General features: G+C 47.7%; 6 protein-coding genes and 1 non-coding gene across 7 annotated transcripts; 4 read left to right on the forward strand and 3 right to left on the reverse strand.

The window, feature by feature from the left end:
- Positions 1 to 457: 457 nt before the first annotated feature.
- BDW43DRAFT_294454 (mitochondrial carrier domain-containing protein) lies at positions 458 to 1,737 on the forward strand. The gene is made up of 6 exons (XM_032043939.1): positions 458 to 616; positions 674 to 805; positions 867 to 1,014; positions 1,068 to 1,355; positions 1,402 to 1,551; positions 1,606 to 1,737. Exons 1-6 carry the CDS (start codon positions 517 to 519, stop codon positions 1,646 to 1,648), a joined length of 861 nt encoding a protein of 286 aa, XP_031894141.1. The 5' UTR covers positions 458 to 516; the 3' UTR covers positions 1,649 to 1,737.
- A 2,237-nt stretch (positions 1,738 to 3,974) lies between these two features.
- BDW43DRAFT_294455 (uncharacterized protein) lies at positions 3,975 to 4,381 on the reverse strand. The gene has a single exon (XM_032043940.1). It carries the CDS (start codon positions 4,353 to 4,355, stop codon positions 4,089 to 4,091), a length of 267 nt encoding a protein of 88 aa, XP_031894142.1. The 5' UTR covers positions 4,356 to 4,381; the 3' UTR covers positions 3,975 to 4,088.
- Positions 4,382 to 9,991: 5,610 nt separating this feature from the next.
- BDW43DRAFT_294457 (tyrosinase family protein) lies at positions 9,992 to 11,950 on the reverse strand (the record flags this gene model as incomplete). The annotated part of the gene is made up of 2 exons (XM_032043941.1): positions 10,566 to 11,950; positions 9,992 to 10,511 (listed from the first exon to the last, which is right to left on the reverse strand). Coding segments are annotated over exons 1-2 (1,621 nt in total), but the record flags the coding sequence as incomplete, so codon positions are not given.
- Positions 11,951 to 13,644: 1,694 nt separating this feature from the next.
- On the forward strand, positions 13,645 to 14,656 carry BDW43DRAFT_304708 (uncharacterized protein; the record flags this gene model as incomplete). Its single annotated transcript, XM_032045650.1, has 5 exons — positions 13,645 to 13,738; positions 13,795 to 13,972; positions 14,002 to 14,133; positions 14,255 to 14,601; positions 14,640 to 14,656. The coding sequence occupies 5 exons, from the start codon at positions 13,645 to 13,647 to the stop codon at positions 14,654 to 14,656; spliced, it is 768 nt and encodes a 255-aa protein (XP_031894144.1).
- Positions 14,657 to 16,432: 1,776 nt separating this feature from the next.
- Positions 16,433 to 17,820, forward strand: BDW43DRAFT_304709 (uncharacterized protein; the record flags this gene model as incomplete). The annotated part of the gene is made up of 5 exons (XM_032045651.1): positions 16,433 to 16,483; positions 16,546 to 17,177; positions 17,256 to 17,374; positions 17,417 to 17,581; positions 17,666 to 17,820. The coding sequence occupies 5 exons, from the start codon at positions 16,433 to 16,435 to the stop codon at positions 17,818 to 17,820; spliced, it is 1,122 nt and encodes a 373-aa protein (XP_031894145.1).
- An 883-nt stretch (positions 17,821 to 18,703) lies between these two features.
- On the forward strand, positions 18,704 to 20,394 carry BDW43DRAFT_304710 (transmembrane amino acid transporter protein-domain-containing protein; the record flags this gene model as incomplete). Its single annotated transcript, XM_032045652.1, has 4 exons — positions 18,704 to 18,873; positions 19,157 to 19,488; positions 19,550 to 19,693; positions 19,751 to 20,394. 4 exons carry the CDS (start codon positions 18,704 to 18,706, stop codon positions 20,392 to 20,394), a joined length of 1,290 nt encoding a protein of 429 aa, XP_031894146.1.
- An 882-nt stretch (positions 20,395 to 21,276) lies between these two features.
- Positions 21,277 to 21,378, reverse strand: BDW43DRAFT_t234. Its single transcript has one exon. It is a non-coding gene; the product is annotated as a tRNA-Phe (tRNA).
- Between the last annotated feature and the right edge of the window lie 2,586 nt (positions 21,379 to 23,964).

A 23,964-nucleotide genomic window follows, 5' to 3' on the forward strand; every position in this document is an offset into this window, starting at 1 on the left:
CTCAGAAGCACGGCCTTCGGACGCCGGTTTTTATCGGCTGATGCGATAGGCAACTTAGATGAAACAACACTCCAACATGCTATTCGGGATTGGCACAAGATGGGAGGGGGCAAGGCGCACGTAACGAGCCATACACGTCTCTCAAATGATGAGTCCCTAAATGCAGCATATCACGACCCACTTCACGGGGCCCGGCCGCCGGATCGACAAAGCCGTGATGCCCAAACGATAAGCCATGGGAACGGGGAAACTACGACGACAACTTATGATAGTTTCATTCAAGGATTTGTGACCATGAGGATAGTAAACAAAGATCTGAGGTACTATAAAGCCAATCAACATCACGCATATTTTGGTCTTGAACTGGGTAAAATTGCCTCACAAAAGCTCAGGCACCTACTACGATGGATTCCAGAGTCAAGACTGGCTTTGCTCTTCAGGAGAAAGCCACTATCCGGGAAACTTCTAAGAATAAGGTGCCTATTAAACGGATTCATTAATCAAGCGTTGTTCACCATGCTAATTGCCCTTATCGAACAGACAAAAGGTCTCCCAGCATTGTTTGCGGGTGCCTGTGCGGGTGCTACTGAAATCACAATCACTTATCCGTTCGAGTGTAAGTGAAACTCAGCGTGGTTGTACATATGTGCTAACCACAGGCTGGAATTGCTAGCCGCGAAAACAAGAGCCCAGCTCGAGAGGCGACTCGGCAAAGAGAAGCTCCCGAGTGTGAAACCTGGAATCAGAGGCTGGTATGCTGGATATGCCGCTACAGTGACAGGAACCGCGGTGAAGGCTGCCGTGCGTGAGTGGAAGCATTTGAATCTAGCTTCGCAGGGGATATTCTTGCTTACTTCAATCCGCAGAGTTTTCTTCGTTCCATATCTACCGGTCCGCTCTCGCAGGGCCAAATGGTGAACTATCAACAGCAGCGTCCATGATTGCCGGATTCGGCGCAGGAGTCACTGAGGCAGTGTTGGCTGTGACGCCTGCAGAGGCGATCAAAACCAAAATGTAAGTTTCCACGCCGACAGACGTTATTCTTCCTGTTAAATGAAATTTCACAGTATCGATGCAAGGAAGGTTGGGAACACTCAAATGAGCACGACTATGGGGGCGGTGGCGGGAATCTTACGACAACATGGACCGGCCGGATTTTTCTCGGCTCTTGGTCCCACGATTTTGCGTCAATCCAGTAATGCTGCTGTCAAGTTTACCGTTTATAGTGAGCTGATGGGTGCCGCACGGCGCTATTCTGGAAAGGACGTTCACCCGCTTGTCAGCACTCTCGTCGGGTCGGTAACCGGTGTTTGTTGCGCTTGGTCGACGCAACCATTGGATGTTATCAAGACTAGGTAAGTCCAGAAGTCGTCTTTGAGTGGCCAGAGCTAACGCGTACAGGATGCAATCTCTCCAAGCGAGGCAATTGTACGGCAATGCTTTCAGGTGTGCTAGCATCCTCTTACGGCAAGAGGGCATTGGAGTGTTCTGGTCTGGAGTTCTGTTTAGGACAGCAAGGCTGTCACTTACTTCAGCCATTATGTTTCCAGTGTAAGTTTGTTTCGTCTGAACGTGCAGTCGCTACGGTACCTGACGTGCTTCTAGTTACGAGAAAGTGTATGCGTATGTGACGCAGGCAAAGCATTGAAAAAGGCATGACTGCCAGTGCAAACTGGAATATCCCCTATGCGTGTCCCACTTATTCGCTATGTTCGGTTTCAGTTGGCGCGATCCCTGTAGTTGATAGAGTTGATTCAAGATTGCGAGTTTGCATTATATAAAGAGATTAGAGAATACAATGAATACTGCCCGCAAGGCCAATCTATCTTATCATACCGGCCTTTATAGAAGATTCAGATCAGGTCCGTGGGGCAAAAGCTAGTATTGTAGACTGAAACAGCCCAAATGCTGCCCAAAGAGGCCACGCTATGCAAATACTGGCAGCGAGAAGTTGGTATGCCAAGGAAGTCTCGTTGGCGTGCAAATTATGTTGCTGCCAAGGAAAAAGAGAATGAGGAGCTGAGAGCCTGTGGTAGAACGTACACGCAAGGATATGATCACACCATCCCGGCTGAGTGCCAACCAGGCAACAACAAAGTAGGGCAGATCTAAAAGCTCTGAGCCATATCTGGGTTACACATGGAGCAAGGTCTTTTTGCCAAGACGGCAAAGGCGCCGCCTCTTAGATTATGGCCGTCAGCTAAATACGAGGGTGCATCTACTAAGTATTGACCAGGGTATGATTATGAGCATGGTCCCGGTTCATACGAGTGACTCAGGTTCGGATTAGACGAATCCTCTGGAATTCTGCATAGCCCTGTTTATCTGATAATAAAGAACGTAGGCTCTTGTAGGAACGTGGAAGATAAGATTGAGGTACTGTGCCTTCGTGCCTATTGGTCCGCAGTTAGCACCACCCCGTACTAGAATTCGGTGAGCCCAAGCGCAGTGGACCGCTAGGCATTTCCGGCGGTCCGGTGGAAATCAATACAGAGGTTATAGCCAGGGCTGGACCCGAGGACCCTCGGGAGTCGTTATCGGACTGCATTTCGTGCTAAGCTAAGGGTTACATTCTGTGGAATTACCATATTAGCTAATTAAAGTCCCGAAAGGGTGCAACTACCAAGACTGGCGCTTGATCGACACCTAGTTGCAAATCTATAGGCCTAGGCGGCGGCAGTTCGTATCTCGACCTTGCACATTTCTTGTTGGCCCACTTCTTACATTGCCTAATTAGAAACACTAGACGAATTACGACACGCTAATTGGCCAGCATGCTACAGGAATTGTCGCTCCCGATGGCCTCGATTCAATAAGAGGTTCTCTTGAGTTCGGTGACCGAATCATATGCACACGTATGGCACCATCTACGGAGGGATATTGAGAGATATTGCCTTCCTGCTTAGCATAGTGTAGTGACCAAAGACCACGGACCTTCCTACAGCCCATAATAACGGATAAATGTTCATCTGATTTGAAAATATTCATTGACTCTACTAAAATTCGATGTGGGGTCAAGAATCGCCCTAGAGGGCTGAAAGAGATCCCAGCTCATGTCACATCCTACAGGTGCAGATAGTGTACTCGCCATAGCTGACTCCTAATGTGACTCATCATATGGGATAGCCGCGGCGAGGCAGAGGGCGTGCCAAATGCTTCATTAAGGCAGTGGCAGGTCAGGAGCAGTATCCTTCTCGTTCCATTCCACCCTCTCTAGCCTCGCCACATGTGAAACGGGTTGGTTGTGGATCTCAGGGATCCTACCCGAGTCTGTATACGGACTGCCGACTTGAGTCAAACAAGGATTCTGCCCTGGAATCTATGCCAATCAATAGCCCCGATCAGATCACATCCTGAACCCTGCCAAGTCGTCTAATTCACTTACTCAATTCGGATACCCACCCGTACAGGCCCAAGCAAATCAGAAGTGTAGTCTACATTAGGTGACGATCCCCTGCGGACCGTTCAGCGCGGACCGTTCAGCGCGGAACGCGGATGTTCAACTGATAACCGATAGTGGTGGATGATATACATATATTGCGCTTCAGAGAGGTGGTGATCACTGCTATCTTAGGCGTGTAATCCGTGCAAGTCCGCACGGTAACAAGCCTGCCAAGCCGGCGCACGCAAAGCTTATGCAGTGCGAACTCTCCGACCAATATCTAACGCTTACTGTCGGGCCAGCGTTCTGCAGCCTACGGTTTCCCGCAATGTAACGCTAATGCTGCCAAGGATTGGTATCCCGGAAATCTTGCGCCTATCCTTGCCCCGAGGTAAGCAATACGAATGCGTGTCGACGATCCAGATAAAAGAGCATGGGCAAAAATCCTTTTCCACACGTTTTATGGCTCGTATGCCCTGCTTTGGTTGTGAAACATGTTCTATCGGAATTAGGCGGCGTTTGTTTTGTGTTTCGACAGGCTCTGCGGCCAAAGAACTTCATCATATCCTTCGTATACCTCATGTGTTCAACTTGGGCTAAACAATGCAGGTGCCCCCGCGCGGGTGGGGGGAGGAGCTGGATGTCTGAAATAGAAACGTATGGCAAGACGCGATGATCCCTAGCTTCCGCTTATGCAGCTACTTCGCTAAATAATCCGTGCACTTCTACCAATCAGGTCAGCTAATGCTCTATCGACGGATTGCGTTGAACTCATTCGAGATGATGCACTATCAGCAAGCAGTACTTTCCAACTGAACGATCTTGCGATCTGCATTGCCCTCAGCCCATGGGTTTCTGTATTTATTCGTTGGCTCTGGCTCTTACTGGGCCAGCTATCAGAAAGTCTGACTAATGCAAGACCACCTCCGAACGCCATGTGTAGCGACGAGGAAGCTGCGCAACGACGATACATGGCCGCTTGCGACGAGTGCAGAGTGCGTAAAATCAAATGCCACAAAGACAAAGCACACCCTAAATGTTCACTTTGCCTCAAGCAAAGTCTCCCCTGTCTATATACCAACAAGAGCAAACGAGTGAACCACACTACGAAGCTGTACGTGACACGCTCTGAGTCATTTTTCTGAATGTGTGTCTGATCCTGTTGATCTTTCCATGCCTCAGGGTGCGCGATGTCGAACAGCTTGGCAACCGGCTTGGTAAGATTGAGGTAGCACTGGAGCGGTACTTATCCTTTATGGGATCCCCCAAGCATAACCTCGATGCCTCTGGGTCCCAAACTGGAGACTCGATCCGACTTCTGGAACACAGTACGCCCAATCTCCTTCAAGGCCCTGGGCATATTGCACCAGCTGGAGATCAAGCACGCGAGCCACCTTTTGGCCCCAGTTCGATTCCGTCACTCTGTGCTGAGGCGCAAGCCACCTGCGAGAAATTGGCTTCATCATTGGACATGCTAGATGCAGGTGAAGAGAAAACCTTCGATTCCGACACTAATACATCATCCTTGTTGTTCAATGTGGCACAAGCCAATAAATGCATGCAATACATGATTCAAGAAGTTCCTCTGTCAACGGGGCCCGGGGACGATGGTGTCACCCCCACACTACCACCTCGCACACTTTTGGAAGCTTCCATCCAGCCATATTTCACGTACATAAGCTCATTCCTCCCTATCTACGAGCGGGAAACAGTTATAGCAGCCATAAGTGACCAGTATGCTGCAGACTCACCAGACCTGGTGTGGATCATTTCTTTCAACAGTATTGCACTGCAGGCTCTCGACGCAAAATTGGTTGCAGCTAAGGATATCGAAAGTATAGGATATGGTGGTATTCTGGAAGACGCTCTACTATATCAATTAAGGATGAATCTGAGACGATGTTATTGTAACTTGGAAAAGCTGGCTCATCCGAGCTTGGTTAACGCCCAAGCCCTTTTGAGCATGGTAAGCCAACCCCAAACCTGACCGGAAAAGTTGACACTTGAAAACATATTCTGAGTTTAGTCTACCCAGGCATCGGTAGCTTTAAAATATTTCCACTATAACATCTTCGAAACCGTTTTTGTACAGGCCTGTCAAGTATCGCGGTCGATCGGACTTCACCGGAGATCCACAAAGGAGAGGGAAACGCACACTGAGCAGACCAATGTATTCTGGTCGCTTTTTATAGTTGATGTACGATGCTCCATCTTCTTATTGACGAAATAAACCAGCTAACACTCAGCTCCAGAAGCATGCAGCCTTCATTTCCGGTAAGGCATGCCTGCTACCTTCCTACGATTGCAGCGTTGCGTTGCCCTATTTGAGTTCTAATCAGACTCTCGCCGAATACTTCGCCGCTAGGATCCGATTGTCTTACCTACTCGAGCAACTCTATCAGGTTCTGTATTCAGCAGACGCCACAGGGAAAGAGTGGCGGTGCATGGGTCACCAAGCTCGCAAGGTTAGTCGGCAACTAGACGACTGGGCTACGGAGCATGAACACTTGCTGTGGCCTGATCCTTCATCAGGCTTCACTCAACAAGCCTTTTGCGCGAGGGAATTGAGGCATGCCCTCTCGACCTGTCAGCTACTTCTACACAGACGCACCGAAGTTCCTGGAAGCGAGATTCGTCTGCAAAGCGCTCGGACATGTCTGTCTCTGTTCAAAGAGGTTTGTGAAACCTATGGTTTGCTTGAAGTCTCTGGGTTCGGTGTGTTTGATAGGTAAGATACCCCTGAGATCTTACCCTATCGGATATCATTTGACTCACAGGCATATATACATAGTATCATTTTGTACCACTCCCTCGCCCCCTTCATAGAGATGTTCAGTCACATGCTCGGAAATCAACAGCACAACGATATCGAACTACTCACCTTCTTCTCCTCAAGATCGGAGTTTTTAGCAGCAAATACATGCCCGGAATCCAGTACTAACAAAATATGCATCATTGCCAGTCTGTGTACACAAATCGTACATAGTCTTCAGATCCTTAGAGAGAAGCAATCAGTCCAGCTCTTCACGAATGCTTCACCACAAATTGCTCTTCCCAATCACAATGTCTGGAGCAATACCACATCGAGATCCCACAGCGTCTCAAGCTCATCGATGTGCCTGAGCACCGGAGGCAACGAAGCACAGCTCTGGAATACACACCCACACGCAGTTGGTGTGCCATTCGACACAGCAATGATGAATGTAGCACCCGCTAGCAGTGTCAATTACAGCACGCTGCTTGATGGGTCCACTTCATACATTGAAGAACTTCCCTTCGGCCTAAACTCTCCTAGGCTGGGGCAGCTAGAAGGTACTTTTGATGGATTACAAGGATTCAGATGGGATGCAGATCAGTTCTATGACACTCACGATGATACTAGTGTGCTTCAATGATTGGGATTATTTTTTTCCCTACAATTTTTCTTTCTCTTTCACGGGGTATAGAGGCTCAATGATAGACATACAAGACAAATTCAAGCCTAAATTTGCATCATGCATCTCGCACTGCCCAACAGAGTTCGTATGCAAGTAACTTCCTACAATATACTATTAGGTGCAAGAAGGGGATGGAATTCGTCCAATGTCCTGAGCGCAGAGGGATAAATGTGAAATGCAAGCCAGTTAAAAATAATAGGGTAAAGATTCTATGAACTACTATAAGGGTCATCTTGTCAACCGGGAATTGAAATAGAGATATAGAGTTCTAAGGATCTAACTAAAATATTATACTGGATCTAGATAAGTTGAATATTTATTTAACTAAAATAAAATATTACTAATCTAATTAAATATTACATTTGATTAGAGTTAACATAAAAGACCGTTACAGGGGATTATCTATTTTTAATTAGATTAAAAACAGCTATAGGTTAAAGCTGCCGCAAACCCGACCTGACAATCACTCTAATCTTGCATCGTCAGCTTTTTCATCTCGAAAACATTATTCACGGCCATGTACTGATCATGCCTGAGTCGCGTCAATGGAGCTGCTTTCAAAGCATCAAGTAACTGCGTTCAACATATTAGTTAATTATATTGAAATGACAGGAGAAGCGAAATAAAACGCCCAAGTCATAGGAGAAACATTCCATCGCTTGTGATGTGATCTCTCTTGATATGTATTCCCGCAACACCTCCGATCACCATGACAGACGTGTCAATGAATAAGTCTCCTTAGATCTGCAAAGACGGAGTGAACTTTACACCCAAAGCTTACCGGGGATTCAACAACATGAGGCCGTCTAACTAGACGAGATGGTGCATTGGTAAAGCCAGCAATGGGGAACTCCTCATCCCAAGTCATCGGAGAAGAAGCATTGACAGAATTTGAGGCCATATATGCAACACATTGTTCAGCATTTCCTTGCTCCCAATTACCTTCTAGACTGTTGGTCAAGGAAAAACTTCGTCGGAGGTGCAAACGGGACACTATTAAAGCGACTGAAGGGACCCAGGTTGTCCTGCCCGGATTTACTGGTATTACTTATCTACCCAACTGGAGGGGAGTCACGCACCTCTTAGAGGAACCATGAGTCAAGCCAGGCCGATGCCCTTTTGAGGGCTCGTAGAAAACGTCACCCTTCGCCATCTTAGGGTATGTGGTTGTGGATAATTGGTAACGGCTCGAACAGTAAGCATGCATGTGTCGTGTATAGGACCGCAGGTGGTACATGCTTTCTTAGTGATATGTAAATTTGAAGAGTGATTGAGGCCACTCCGAGGAACAGAAAGGAGCCAAGCTGTTCAATATTAGTTATCGTCCTTGCCGAAAGCCATGCGCATCATCCGGCCTTTTCGTCCCTACTGGTATCTTGGTCTTCACACTGAAGCCAGACTGGCTCAGTAGGCACGACTCGGTCCCTGTCGTCAGAAGCCAGTCTGCTTGCACCGCATAAAAACCGCGGCTTTCTGTTCAAAGCGCGAAAGTCTTCGCAACCTAACCCAATCGCAAAATTGAACGCGCGAAAACCGCAAGATGCGGCCCTAGTGCACTTGAAACTGGTATTCCTACTCGCAAAGCCAGCGACTATACCACCCAACTATGCCTCGCACCGTTCATATATTTCCTTGGCGATTTTTCTGCACAAATGATCGGTTATGATGAGTTCGATCATAATCGTTCCCTCCGATGTATCATCAGCCCCGCCTCGTTATCGCAATCCCTAGCCGTGAAAGATTTCTATTTCTCGAGCGACAGTTCAACTTCAGTTCGGCATCCCTCAATGTAAAGGTTGTTGTCAACTAACTCTTCTAGAACCGGATGTTCGTGGTGTATTTCTTTGCATTTCAGGGACTTCTTTCCGGGAAGGGCGTCGCGGGCGCAGTTGAACGAGTCAAAAGCACAGTAGTACCAAAACGTATTTCGAGCTTGCTATACTGGCCCTTGGTCACCTTCACAAGCATCAAGCCTCAGTCTCGCTCAGTTGTTACATCGACATTTGCTGTGTTCTGGCAATTGTACTTGAGTTGGCTGACCAATCTGGCGGGAAAGAGAGCGGAGAACTGCTATTCTACATCACGCGACGCGACTATCTGGGACGATGCGGACCGTCAGTTATTGATGTTTAATGATAACTGAGAAGTCGCTCCTGGTCAATGGATACTGTTCTTCAAGCCTTGTGCTACTCGTAGACGTCTACATGGAGCAAATAGCTACCCTACATTAGCAATTTACTGCTCAATTTGATCCTTTAACAACACAACTACCTGGTGTATAAACCCTAATTGATAAAAGAACTCATACATACGACCATATGGTGTGGAAATCAGGGCTTCCCGTCCGCTCAGCCGTACTTAAAACCCATTGAATTCGCGTGGTCAATAAGTAAAGAGCACTTTAGTTAATTAAAAAGTTGAAACATGGGTGGCAAAGCTATTAGTATGAGGGCTCACGATAGGGTACTGGTCTCTATAAGTTCGTAGCAGTGGTGATGCTGGCCGGGCACCCTCGTATGCTGATTTTCGCTATACAGCAATGAGAACTGCTGCGATGAAGTACAGATAGCCTGTAAGAGTCAGGGCGCTAGCTAGTAAATAAAGGAAGTGACTTCCTTATCGGATCGCATTTATTGTTTTCATATTCTATTACTCATATTCATCTATATATACTATCACTTTAGTCACATAACTATAGACGTAGCCGAATATTTGCAGAAGCGAGCGGAGGAATTCAAATGCCTAAAGTCCGTTTTTCTTTTCTTTGGGTCCTTGTGGGGCAAGAGATTTTCTTGTTGATATCTATTTATCTTAAGCAAGTGCTGCTCGGTATTGAATAACAAATAGACATTATTGGATATACTAAGAGATTTTCCTCCCACCCCTCGAATTCTCACCACTCAGGAGGGAGACTGGTCTCTTAATCGTCCAGTAGTCAAGCTACTAGACAGCCCCGAATTCACGTAATCCGCGCCCGGGTTGATTATACAACCAAGTTGGCAGTTTCCCACATAGCCTCTACAACCTCTTATATCTGCTTTATTCAACTTGTCTTTATTCATCCCCTTTATTTAAAAAACCTTTACCTCAAGTGAGCTGAGTACAGACGGCTATAGATGCATACAAATTCAACTACATTGGTAAGTAATAAGAGTGCCTTAAAAAAGAACTATAACAGCTTCGCTAGCCAGTTGTATGTCTTGCACCCCCTTCGCTGATAAAGACATAGCGGGAGCGAGCTAGCCAGAATCTCAACACCAATCCTCCATTTATTTCATAGTTCCCACGGTAACATTGCGCACTCTTTGACCTCCCGGATTACCCCTAGTGTGCAGATGCACAGACAATTCATTATTTGCATGTTTTCTTTTTGCATCTTCCTCATCCAATTCGAACAGAGGCACAAATGCCGTAGTACTTAGGTGTGTCTGGCAGTTTGCGCAGCCCTGCACATGCCATCTACTAAGCACAGATTCAATAGCTTTTACTTGTGGCTTCCCAGGTTGGTCTGTCTGCGAGATAGCCAAGGCGAAGGAGCCGGCAATATTAGCACGGTTGATGCCGGAGACACGTAGTATTGGTGGAGAATGTGGGTAGCTGGGATTCGGCTCATCATTGAATACGGAACCTGAACCGGTGCGATATGTGGGCGCCTTGTATGTGTAGGGAAGATCTCTCAAGGTCAGGAGTTTCTAGAAGGCTTCGTTAGAAATAGCAGATGCATATCTCGATACCCATAAGCTTACATTTGACGTAACCTTCTCTCCGTTCTCTCTGAATGGCTCAAGGGGAGTGTCTAAGGTCAGCCAGGTGTTGCCAGAGATTCCAGGTGTTGGACCTTGGCTATCAACACTGTTCGTCCCAGGATACTCCTGCAAGATTGTTATTTGGTCAGCCTCCGTCTTCTTGTGTATCGTCTGCCAGGTCCAGAATAGATAGTCAATAAAGCAATGATGAAAGTAAAAGATCGGATCAAACGAGGCGGTGTCGTTCTCCCCCATATCACCATTGGCGCCAGCATATTGATCGACATTAAAACCTGGAATTTGGACTCCGCCAATAGCAAGATGCATGTCATTATGCGGGCTTTCCAGGGGAACAGCAAGCGAGGGTGCTTTAGCTCCTGCTTCTTTAACGCCCAACTCCAGAGGTTGGAACTGCTCATCATTCCATCGCTGAGCCGAAGTTGTATTGGAGAAGACAGTGTACTCTTCCGTCAAGAGACACTGACGAATTTTCCAGCGAGTGTCCGCCTTAACTTGTTCTCCTTTAGTATCGGTGAATTTGCCCAAATTAAGCCATGATGTGACATTTCTGTTCAACAGATCAGTAATTTTCTCGGGTTCAAAATTGGTGTCAAGGAAATCGTTGTGCTGTTGGGCTATCGCAATGTCATCCTGGCCACAAAGGCCAGAATAAGGGTATCGGCAGGTTTTATAGCCCTTGGGCTTGCTGTAATCCGCATCGGGAAATTTTGCTAAGCGGTCGACAATCTTTTCGCTAAATGTATAGGAGTACAGTGGATTGAACTTCCCCTTGTAGTATTTCTGGGTGAAAATCCACGGAATTCCGTTTTTCGCCGTTTCATCGTCACTTTCATCCCAGTATGGGAGCGAGACGTCTGGACACGCCTTGCGCAGAGCTTTCTCTACCGCCATCAAATACGCACGATGCCAGGTTGGAAACAAGATGTTTCCATGATGACAGTATCCCCCCCACCACTGGGGGTTGTTGTATCCCGCACCTCGGAAAGGCTCACCATGCAATCCAGCAAGGTAGAAAAAGGAATCTTCGCCTGTTCTTGCGGGGTCTTGGATCCATTTCCAGGCCTTGATGAGTTTATCTAGCTCTTCCTCGTTAAGGTCTCGAATTGACTTGCGTTCCGCTTGCGTTTCAACTGTTGCTTTCTCTCTAATCTCAAAAGTTTTGATGGGTTCGGCAGAGGCCATTGTGCAGCAAGGTAATCAGAAGCTGGACTAGTGTTGACTTGGGCTTTAATGAGCAAACTGTACTTTTCCTTAGAAATGATATTTCGAAATTGAGGTAGCGGGTATTCAGACGAATTTTGCTCATCTTAAGTATCCATGAGAGGCTTTATCACGAGAAGCATTGATAATGTAGCGGTACGCACCACCATTTTACAAGGTAGACTAAGCCGGGATTCACAAGAAGAACTGCAGTCCATGTCCTTCATCCTTCAAAAGCTGGCGTCACAGCTAGGTGAGGCAATTACACATCCCATGTGACTCAATCTGCCGATTATAATCGTATGCCCGATTGGTTAGTTTCAGTAGTCTAGTGAGTGTCTGTTTAGATATCGATTGTTCATTCGTGGGTTCAATAGCCAGGGCTCCAAGGATGTATTTTCTGGCAATCGACTTTGACATAGTCAGTTTCTTCCTAGAATGCAGATTTTTTTTATTCTTTCATGAGCCCTAATGTCTATGAGGGTCGAGACCGTCCATTGCTTTGGTTGGGTATGAATCTTACAAATATGCGATATATCACCAGTAAACACCAATGATCCCTTTTCCTGCCATACCGACCGGTATGCAAACCTTTCCTACGGTACAATGAGACTGGTGAAATTCGCCTTTTTAGCGCCATACTACTGCATGTTACGTCCTCTCAAGCAGTCATGACAGCACAGCAGCTGCATTGAGTTCCAAACTAAGATTAGATCTTAATTTGTTTATGGGGGTGGAAAGGTGGCGAGCTGAATGGCTAGTGGCAGTCAACGTCGTCGGCACGGACAGAAAGGCCGAGATCCTCAGAGGTGCATCAGGTGCAACGTCCTCGCAGTACCCCGTAGTTATAGCTAGATCCGCCGTACTTTGAAACGTACGCTTGATTGGTCCGAGGATGTTCCCCTCATGGCTACCGTACTTCGTCTTACTGCTAGCGCTGCGGTCTAATTTAACTCGCCGGAGCAATGTTCCCTTCAATGCAGGATAAGGATACGAGGGCTGGCTGACCTATTTAGGATTCAGCTGTGGCTACCTGGGCAACATTTGTGTTGTCGTCGGATTTTACGCCCCATCTAATCAAGCTAGACAGGTTGCGGTTACTATCACGGCCCAAATGGACAACTTCACACAGATCTTCAAACACCTGTACCTCCACAGCCCCACCCTTCCAGCCACAATTAATCTCAATATAGTACCAGCTGACAGTATAATAAATGTCTCATGCAGCCACAATCACAAAGCAGAAATAGCAATAGTTCTTCTAGTCAGAAGCAGAATCTGAGAGTAGTTTGCGAGTCTAGACGAATTAACTGAGATGCGCAACTAGAATGAACCAAAGCTGTCCTAATAAAACAGAAAGGGATACGAAAGGTCTTGTGACGATACGTGCTCACCCACTGGATCCGGATTAACCAGCAATGTAATGTAATCTGCCCTAGAGGCACCATTACATACATGGGAGTCAAGAACGATTTGAGCCCAGACCAGCATTATCATCTTTCAGCTCTGTGTGTTCGGTCCACTCGTTTGCATGGTGGTCGCCTATGGCCTGGCTGCAAATGACACGCTGCCAACTGCTTCCTTATCTGGGTTGTTCTACGAATTCGACTTCTCGTCCGGAGAGAGTCTTTCCGCTATCAATTCCACGCACTCGGGGTAAAGTTGACGATGAGAGATCTACTCAGCAAGCCACCGCATGCTTGGTCGGGACACATTGCTAATGTGTTGTTCGTAGAAAATATGAGGCTATAAATGAGGCTGCTGTGCAATATGGGTTTCCTTCCTCCCATGATCTTCTAGTTTCCTCCATCTTTATCATTTTGCTGGATAATATTAAGCTTAACAATTGTGACCGACCATGGATAGCTGCGCGTCGAATCTTTCGAGCGAGAAATATGGCTATGACTTCGTCGTGGCAACTACACGGGCAAGCAATAACTCAGAATTGAATTGTGGGAGTTTTTTAGCGAGGAAGACTAACCGTTCAGCTACACCTGCTTCCTTGCAGATCCAGTCACAGGATACGTCACCAAGTCAATCACTCTACCTGAGCTTCTGAATCTCACGCATCAAGTGAATCCATTTGACATCCCCGCGGATACCCCTTGGAGCGACCCGCGGATCCAGGCCCTGAGAAAAGTTTACTTCGCTGTTGGAGTTGGAATCCAAATGGGCCTGCCTCCCTGGTGTAGACGAATTTTCCCCCAATTGTCAGCCTTGAGGAAAGCGCAAATAGTGTGACATTTAACATATTTTACTCACAGATAACCGTCGTCCAACTCCAGCCGCCTGGTTGGGGCCCCAATGGAACGTGGAACGCTTGGGGCCAAGAAGATGGTGACCCATGGTACATCCAGACGACCGTTGATCTCGTCCGGGGGGATCTCTACAATATCTCAATACGTCCTATTTTAAATCCCATCCGGCTGTCACAGAAAAGTTCAGAAAAGCACTGGGCAACCTATCAGGCACATCCTTAGCTTGCAACAACTGTTGTTTGACCTGGACAACGCGGTCTTGCAGAGCGGTTCTACCTTTAAGGGTGTCCCCCCACACTGCCCTGCTTGGAATGTTCTGCAAGACAATTTCATCTCTATCTACAGTACCCATGTCAAGAAGCACGGCTTGCCACTTGTCAGCGTGACAGCGGTCTCACTTTCGGCCGACGAGTCACAACTAAACATGACTGCTTTTGAGCGCCAGGTGAGCCCTCTGAAAGGCTACAATGGAGAGAGGATCCAGGATCCACCAACACTCAGCAAGTCAGCAACCGCTCTGGACTATCTTTGCGCGGCCAACGGCCATAGTCTTCCAGGTACTGCAAGCTTTGAATGGAACTGGGTGCTGCCCAAGGATATCAACAACATTAGCGATGTTATTGCCGTGAAACGCGAAATTTTCGCCGGGTATCTCCGAGATGAACTGGTTTCTTTAGTTGCACCATATTGCATCGAGCTCACGTGCACCATCACGGATTATCCCGAAGACTTTGATAATCCTGCCAAATTCAATTTGGACCTGAAAGACGGGCAAACACCTGATATTGCCTCCGCCTCAGGCAATGAGATTTCATATTCGGCCACCGGATATCAGGGGAACGGATACAATGGTGTTACTGGGGAAGTACTTGAAGTATTCAAAGTTGTGTCAACCTATAAGTTGAATGCCAAGTTTTCCGGAGAGACAGTGACTGTCTCGCACCATCTCTGCTTCTCTGCCACTGTCAGATAAAATATGCTCGGCCCTCAGAGTTTCAATCCGTTCGACAAGACAGTAACCACTACATACACCACCTCGGTCGATGGAAACGGGCGCTTGGTACTTATTAAGGAGCTCCCCGAAGTACCAGTTGACAAGTCGCAGGACCCAGACTTTAAGGGGCTCTGGGGTATGTATGGCCTGGGGGGGATATTGCCCACCGGCTTAGAAACCAAGTGTGGGCTAGTGTCCAGTTTGGCTACCTGTAATTCGTTCAGTAAAGAAAGCAGTAAAGAAACACTGTTGCTGGGTTGGATTATAGTTTTGAAGCCAGGTATCCTGTATACTGCCAGAGGCGGCCTAGTAGACAAGACCTGGAGATAATGAAGTCCCATCTGTACAAATATAAGTAATGATAGTGATTTATTCTCAATTCCTATCCTGGAGTCTCTACTGAAGGCTATCTATATTATACTGGCGCTTAGAGAAGATTCTTTTAGCCTTAGGGAGTATTCCGATAAGAAAGCTTTTTTCATCTATATTATAGATATTTGCTGGCTGTATGTTATGTTATATTCATCAATTTTTTTTGGCCAGCAACTCAAAGTATAAAGTATGTTTGAATACTGAATCAGCTCTCTTTCGTGCAGAGTCAATTCCAGTTGTATAGCGATAAACTAGATCATTCTCATGCCTCTAAAAAGCGATCGTTTGGTGGTCCTGATCGTTAGGCGGTGAAACACGGTACATAAGCCATTCCACTAAGTTAGGTTAAAAAGAACCACTATAATGAACTCCAAGTATATATCAGTGGCGGTTCCGACCACCCACCGGCGGAAGGCGGTGGGTGGTCGGAACCGCCACTGATATATAGTATCGCAACTTGCCATCGTGGCCTTAAGTCTAAGGCTTACCCGTGACAACTATCCCCCCGCCTAAAATAGGCTTACCCTCAAGCCCGTTGCTGAGCTTAGGCACCAGAGTAATCTAGACACGCCTATATAATACCCAACAGGTAATAAATACTGGGAAGGGCATAGCCCAAAGACCCTAGCGCAGATGGGCGGGTCGAGTGAGGAAAAGGACCAAGACGAATACACAGACGATAGAAGTCGCATGTAGTCAGAACTACAACTCCGCAGACCAGCTTCTCAGCCAACTCTCAGATGGCTTAGGGGCCTATCGAAACATAGCGTGGCCCCCAATCAGGCACCAACAATACACCAGCAACCAAGGAGACGCTCTTCTGGGTAAGAGTAGGATTAGTCCGCTCGCTATCGCCCACATCGGAGAAATTAACGCCGGAGCAAGTCACGGCGCAACTCCGTCGTGCCACCCCATGGGAAATGGGGTCGAACTCCGGATTTCATTCCATATACGAATGTTTGGGGTTATTGCGGCACTATAAATGAACTGGGGCTGTGGGGTGGAATTGGTCGAGTGGGATGATGCAATGCCGTACAATTGAGTTGACAGCACTCAACCGGACGATGCTACTAGTAAGCTTCCATCGTTTTCTGTCTCACCTCATGCTGTACGGTTAATACGGACCGGATGACAGGATATTATTACAGAATATGCGGCAATTATCGCCCTCAGTATTTGCTTCGCTCACGCCACCGTGACTGATATACCTGCCATATTCCCAGCAATTCCGGCAGTGGCTTCATTCGAGGCCGTCGATACGACCCAATATTTCAAACGGAGCCCTGACGACTTCATCCATCCCGGGATTTGGCACACGCACGAGGATCTTGAGCGCATTCGGGAAAATGTCCTCAACAATACGGAGCCTTGGGCATCGACCTACCAGCTTTTCCGTGCCGACCAGTATTCCCTCGTCAATTACACGATGGAAGGGCCCTTCGCCGTAATTTCCCGGGGTCAGACCAGTAACTACTCGTCATTCGCGCATGACGCGCGCGCCGCATGGCAGAATGCCCTGATGTGGTATATCACCAAGGACCAGTCGCATTGGGACCGCAGCACCAGCATCCTGGACGCGTGGGGGTCGAACCTGACGGATATTATCGGCATTGACCGATCCCTCTTGATCGGAGTGGATGGGGACCTGTTCGTCAACGCGGCTGAGATCATGCGATGGGAAGGGAACTGGACGGAGACGGGTGCCGATGGCAGGGGGGAAGTGGGTTTAGCAATCAGCTGTACTGGTTCTTCTCACTGCAGTCGGCGGTCATTGGGCAGGCGAACTATGGGATGGCCAGCATTAAGGCCCTGATGAGCTTCGCGGTGTATTTGGATGACGTGCAGTTGTACAAATACGCGATTCACACGTACATTCAGGACCGTTACACTAGGTTATTCGCCCATGTATCACCCGGAAACCGGACAGTCGGTAGAAGCTGGGCGCGATCAAGATAAATTCCTTTGTTGATAATTTTGAGGAGGAGCTGACACGCTGACACGATCAGGCCACACAATGTCGGGAATCGGCTGGTCGGCATATGGCGCTCGGGTTGGACAAAGCCAAGGCAGCGATCTTTATAGCCTTGGGAGGGCTTTGTTACTCCAAGCGGCCGAGTACGCCGCAAACTATAATCTGAACCACACGGTTGTGTATAATCCCCAATGGTATCGTTGAGAAGCGGTACCTGTCAAAGGTTCTTGGCAAGCCATTTCCGAGGCTAACCGTGGAGTCACCAAACACAATCCCATCTGAGATCTCCTGTACTATGAGTATGTAGTGAGGCGGGGGAACCAGGGACCCTGGACTGCGGCAGCCAAAGAGGCCCAGGGGTTGGCAGGTGGAGTGACCTCCAACGACCATCCGAGTTGGGGGGATCTGATCTGGGCAAGGCACGTTAATGTTCATTAATGCATGCGGGGTAATTCGGGGGTCTCTGTTCAGGCAAGTCCATGCGATATGCAGGATGACATGATGGGTAATTAGTATTTATTTCCGATCCGCTCCGAAAGAAAGACAAAGAAAGAATGAGCAAGTCAGGCTTCGAAATTCCCAGAACATAAACAAAAAATCTTTGAAAGTCTATCTTGGTCAAGTCCATATAAGATGGATAATGATCATGATAGGTAAAGCGTGTGGGGAGTTAAGGTTATCAATGAACCATTCTATGCCAGTGCATCTGTAATCTGTAAGGCTCCAGACCACGTGTGTGCGCTAAGACCGAAAGGGGTAACAGCGTAGAAGATTCCTTTTTGGGCGATCCGGAGAGAGAAGGCAAACTCCGAACTGAAGAAAGTAAAGTTGCGCCACCGCCGCATCCGTTGCTCCAACCTTAATTCTCTCGTGATCTCAGGTTTTTCTGGGGAAAATGAATTTCTCACCTCCTCCCCAACAGTCCCCTTTGCGAATCAACACGCACCATAGTCGACACTAGCTTTTTTCTAAAGTAGTGCTACTGTCAAACTTGGGGTCGTTCGAACTGAAAGAAATTACTAATATATCCAATTCGCCTCGGGGCGCTGTTTCTCTGAGTCACATTAAGTGGACCCTGCAGCGGCTCTAATGCATGCCACGGTCCCGACATCGGCCAACTCAGGCGGAAAACTCTTAATTCGCCTTCCGATTTGCCAATCACCGCCCGCTATTAACTAACAACTACTTCCCACCTTCGCCTCATCTCTTCTCCTCCTTCCCTCCCTCTCTCTTTCTCCTCTCTGATTACTCTATTTTAGCAATCCTTCCCCTCCTCCCCAAGCACACACCTTCAACACCCGTGTGTGCATTTGGAACAATCATGGCGTCATCTGATGTCAAAGATATTGAACAGGGCTTGGATCGGAGGCAGGAGGACTCCGAGAAGCCTCCATTCGAAGATAACCTAAAGGAAGAGCCTCCCCAGCTCGAAATTGATCCATTTGGTTCGGAAGAGACGGCTGAAGTGAAGTACAAGACCTTGGACTGGTGGTAAGTCTTGCGACCGGCACCTCCGCAACAAATCCTTCTCGCAGAGCAGACACTGATCAGGAATGATTGAAACAGGCAATGTGGAATCCGTACGAACCTCCCGCGCGCTGAATGACGATATTAATCTAACCACCCTCCTTGAATAGTGATGATTGCTGAAACAGTCTCCGTCGGTGTCCTCTCGCTGCCGGCCACCCTGGCTTCCATCGGTCTCATCCCGTAAGCACTCCTACCCAATAACTGATCGTCCGCGATCGTTACTGACCGTCGTGTCGTGGTACAGGGCAATCATTCTGATCGTCGGTCTGGGTATTGTCACCACTTATTCGGGCTATGTTATTGGGCAGTTCCGGCAAAGACACCCCTACGTGCATAGCATGGCCGATGCAGGCTTCATCCTCATGGGTCCCATTGGTCGCCATGTCATTGAAGTCGGACAGCTGCTGTTCTTCCTATTCGCTTGTGGCAGTCACCTGTTGACTTTCACCGTCATGATGAACACCCTGACCGATCACGGGACCTGTTCCATTGTTTTCGGAGTCGTCGGTTTGATCCTGTCTATCATCTTCTCTTTGCCCCGGACCATGAAGAACGTCTCGTGGCTCGCTGTGACTTGTAAGAAACTTTCTTAAATCGGTTCCTAGCCTCAATTCACCTGCTAACAACCAAACCACAGCCTTCCTGAGTATCTTTACAGCTGTCCTCATCACGATGATCGGTGTCGGTGTCGAAAAACCCGGAATGGACGAGATGCAACTCACCCGCAAGACCAACTTCGTCACTGGGTTCACCGCGGTTACCAACATTGTCTTCGCTTACTGTATGTATTTTTCTGCAGTCTTTCGTCCCACAACCCCTGGCTAATATGTGTGTTCAGGTGGTCATCCCGCCTTCTTTGGTTTTATCGCCGAGATGAAGAAGCCTGAGGATTTCCCCAAGTCCCTTTGTATGCTGCAGGGCTTCGAAATCATCCTATACACGGTCGCGTCCGCTGTCATTTACCGCTACGCTGGTCAGAATGTCGCTTCTCCCGCTCTTGGTTCCGCCGGCCCCGTTGTGAGGAAAGTCGCTTACGGCATTGCGATCCCGACAATTGTCATTGCTGGTGTAGTTCTCGGTCACGTAGCCATCAAGAACGTGTACGTGCGGATGCTTCGCGGAACGGAGTTGATGCACAAGCGGGATTGGCGCAGCATCGGTGTCTGGGTCGGCTTGGCGGTGGTCTTCTGGGTCATTGCCTGGGTCATTGCAGAGGCCATCCCCGTGTTCAGCAACCTACTAAGTTTGGTCAGCGCACTTTTCGTCAGTTGGTTCACCTTCGGCCTGCCCGGTGTCTTCTGGCTGTATATCTACAAGGGCGAATACTTCAAATCCCCGATGAAGATCCTCCTCACCATAGCAAACGTGGGCTTGTTTATCTTCGGTGTCATGATTTGCGCCCTCGGTCTCTGGGTCTCCGGAGTGGCGATCCATAACGACAAATCTCACGGCAGCTTCACCTGTGCCAACAACGCCCTTTGAGCCCCGGTGGTCCGCGTTGCAATATTAATCTCCTAATCGGCCCATGTCTCAAGACCCCACGTCTCACACTCTCGCCCCGTCCGATCTACCACCACTTGTTCCGTGAAAATCCGTGGCGATGCACCCTCCCGTCGTTTTTCACGCTACTATACCGAACCTTTCGTCACACAGCCCCGCATCGCGATTGAAAGACGAGCCTGAGATACGGACGCTTTTTCGCTATCGTGGCTATACCGAAATCGAGGGAATAATACCCCATCGAATCTATTTATACCGGACCCTGCTCCACCTCACTCAGCACATACATCTCATCACTACACAGTTAAGTAGAATATCCACACGGCCTTTCTCTAGGCGTACATGGGTTTTTAGAGTTGGGTATAGAGGGAGTTCCTTGAGTTCATATATATATTGAGGCCACTGTACAGTAGACCAATGCATTGTATTATAGATTATATGCATTAAGAATATTTTTGGCACAAGCACTGTTTCCGTCTTTGTAGTTCAGATTTCAGTTTACTTCTAAGAATCTACGTTATATGACACTCCGCGGTTGTTCATTGATCTCATATCCTTGCAGCATAGTTGTAAATTCTGATTATTCAAGGCACTGTCAGCGACCAAAGTTATGTCAAGAGTATTCCGGACCATGAAGGGAAGACGGATGGTACTGATCATACCTTTAGGATCAAACTAGGAGATAGGTAGTAAAGGGACCAAAAGAGAAGGAAAAAGAGGACCAATATCATGGCATACAAGAGTAATTTGTCAACACGATTCCCAGGTCGACACATTCGAGGTAAAATCAATATCAATCAATCAGTTAGTTAATATTTGCTGCTACCCGAGCCGAAAGAAAAATGGGCGGGAAGGAAAAATAAATGGGACGAGTCGGGTTTGAACCGACGACCTCTCGATTAGCCTGAAATGGCCAGTGATGAAGTGAACTTCAGTCGAACGCGCTCCCAACTGCGCCATCGTCCCAATTGATGCTTGAAGTGCCGGTAATCTGGAATAATTAAGGAATTTAACTGTATTGGCATACTCATCCAGTACAAAGAAATACTCTTGCTGTTTAGAAGTCGCTGAATCCCTTCCGATTTCCTAATCGGGATTACATCTATCACATAATGCATATGTCAGGCCCAAGTAGGACTAGCTTAGGTAGTGGCTTGCGTTGCCCGAATAGACAACATAGCTAGCCAGCAGGTGAGAGGAAGCAGCCCTTAAACAGCCTCCCACTCGTCCATTTCCAGGTCAACTCCTGGGAGGATACTGCTTGAAAATTACAGACATATCCAACAGTATTTAAAGCGATCGTTTTGTAGAATGTGGCAACACATAATCGTGTACAAGACATCAAGAATATCATTCTCCTTGGATAATTCTCACCAAGGAAGAAATCCAACAACAGGAATCTCCTATGGATCTCTTTGTTAGCAAGCTGTCGGAGAATGCCTTCGTCTCGGTTCTTGTTATTGAAACTGATTCCTCCGTGTTGAATATTGAGAATTTGACAGACGTTAGTCGACTCCCTTTCACCTACAACAGTCCCATTGATTGGGCATACGAGGCTACCCTGCAAAATTCGGTGGAAATGTACAGATTATGTACGCGGGGCAAGTGCTGAGTGGAACAAGTGTTATGAATGGTGTGTGTGAAAGGGAAGTCATGGTGAGTGTAGAAAGAAGCTAAAAGGATCTTTAGATGCGGCATACGCCCGAGCAGAAGGTGTGCAGGTCGATGTCTGGTAGTAAGATTGGTAACGACCGCTGGACCTGGAAAGAGTTATTCTCATACCACCTGAAGCAGGAAACCATCACTAGGTCTAATGACATCTAGACTGAAGGTGGCGCAACCATTGGCCCACTCTACCATGGACTTCAGTGCCCATTGCATGTGGAACTTACGTAGAGAAGAGAGTGATTGGCCTCCGTACAGAATGCTACAAGGGAAGCAATCGGAATCCCGCCAAACCAGGATCTCAACTCAGGATCCATGCGAGGGTTCGCCATTCATCCATCTACGATAGACTGACAGAATATGCGGAGTGATGCGGCTTGAGCTTATTACTGGCCATATGGGAAGCGGCAAAATATCCATTGTGGCTGAATACTTTTGTCAATAGAATTATTCGGGATTCGGCTAACTCGGACGATAATATCACTGCCATAGGCGTGGAAATAGAAGACCCTGAAAGCACGAAGCAGTTGATTCGAGCCGGGAGGGAAGTCGTCCTCACAGCCGGTGCCATGCGGTCTCCTGCTATTCTTGAGTTTTCGGGGTTTGGAAATCCTCGCTCAGTCATCCGGTAATGGTGTCCAGATATTCTAGCCGACAGATCCTACAGAGTCCTAAAGAAACTAGACATCCCAGTTGAGCTTGATCTTCCCGGAGTCGGCGAGAATTTTCAAGATCAATTGAATACATCGTAAGTTATTACACTGAATGGAAGCATGGCCGGAACCGGGACGGTGGCTTTCGCCTCGGGCCTCTGATATTTTTGGCTCGTCCACTGAGCGTATCGGTGCATCGCTTCAGTCCCAACTAGATAAATACGCCGAAGTTCTGGTCAGCCACAGCAACGGCGCCATGGCGGCAGAAGACCTTGGCAAAATGTTCGAAGTTCAGTATGATTTAATATTTCACTAGAACGTCTCGATGGCGGAATTTGTGTTCATTTTTAATGGAGTATCTAAGCTCTACACTAGATATTGGGGTCTCCTCCCGTTTGCCTGGGCAAATGTCCTCATCATTTCGGCGGATTCACGGTGCCACCTCGTATCAATCCTACTTTTGGAATATTGGAGTGGGAGCTGCAAGTTCAGATTGCCATTTCCAAGTCCCTTTTTAGGATGTACCAGTCTGGTCGGCTGAAAAGGATAGGGGGCCATGAAACACTCCCAGGTGTAGGGGTCGTGCCGGCAGATGCATCTGATGAAGTATGGAAGAAGTGGATAGCTGAACAATGTAGAACTTCCTCCTATGAGTGTTTGATGTGACGTTGTCGTTCGGTTTACTGACTTGGAGGGTGTAGATCCTCCAAATTAGTATGCCATCAGAACAGCTTCAATACTGCCGCGGCCCACGGGAGGCGTGGTAGACAGTGACTGAAGGTCTACGGAACAACGGAATACCAGCGTTGTTGATGCGTCTATCCAACCCATCCAGCTCCACAAACACATGTCTTGGAGCCGTCGTTAGGTGCTTAACACTGTCAGTGATGGATATGCGACCCTTGCTTCGACTTGCTTCAGAGTTGAAGCATGGGACAAAAGGTGGTCGGATGGGTATCCCATGAGCAATCTTTACGCGATTGCCGAAAGAATGTTGAATTTTATTAAGACGGATCAGGTCATCATTTGCTAGCTATCATGAACAAAGTTTTCTGGACTCCTGTTGCTTCATATAAGAAAGAGACTAGTCAATGCGGGGATAAAAATTTGATTACGAACGAGATTAAGCTGTGAGATTTTCGTTAGCAATAGCATGATGGTACTAATAAGCGCGTTAATAAAAAGAAGTACCATCGCCAGCTAAGTGACCGTACAATAGTATATACCACCGAGA

This window comes from Aspergillus alliaceus, assembly GCF_009176365.1.
Source record: "Aspergillus alliaceus strain CBS 536.65 unplaced genomic scaffold BDW43scaffold_91, whole genome shotgun sequence".
Taxonomy (NCBI): Eukaryota; Fungi; Ascomycota; class Eurotiomycetes; order Eurotiales; family Aspergillaceae; genus Aspergillus; species Aspergillus alliaceus.

What these genes read in the sequence shown, in the direction of transcription:
- BDW43DRAFT_294454 (XM_032043939.1), top strand. Translation starts at nt 517, where the DNA reads ATGCTAATTGCCCTTATCGAACAGACAAAAGGTCTCCCAGCATTGTTT. An exon ending in CGCGGTGAAGGCTGCCGTGC is followed by an intron (nt 806 to 866) that starts GTGAGTGGAAGC and finishes TTCAATCCGCAG; the next exon opens with AGTTTTCTTCGTTCCATATC. An exon ending in GAGGCGATCAAAACCAAAAT is followed by an intron (nt 1,015 to 1,067) that starts GTAAGTTTCCAC and finishes GAAATTTCACAG; the next exon opens with TATCGATGCAAGGAAGGTTG.
- BDW43DRAFT_294455 (XM_032043940.1), bottom strand. Translation starts at nt 4,355, where the DNA reads ATGTATCGTCGTTGCGCAGCTTCCTCGTCGCTACACATGGCGTTCGGA.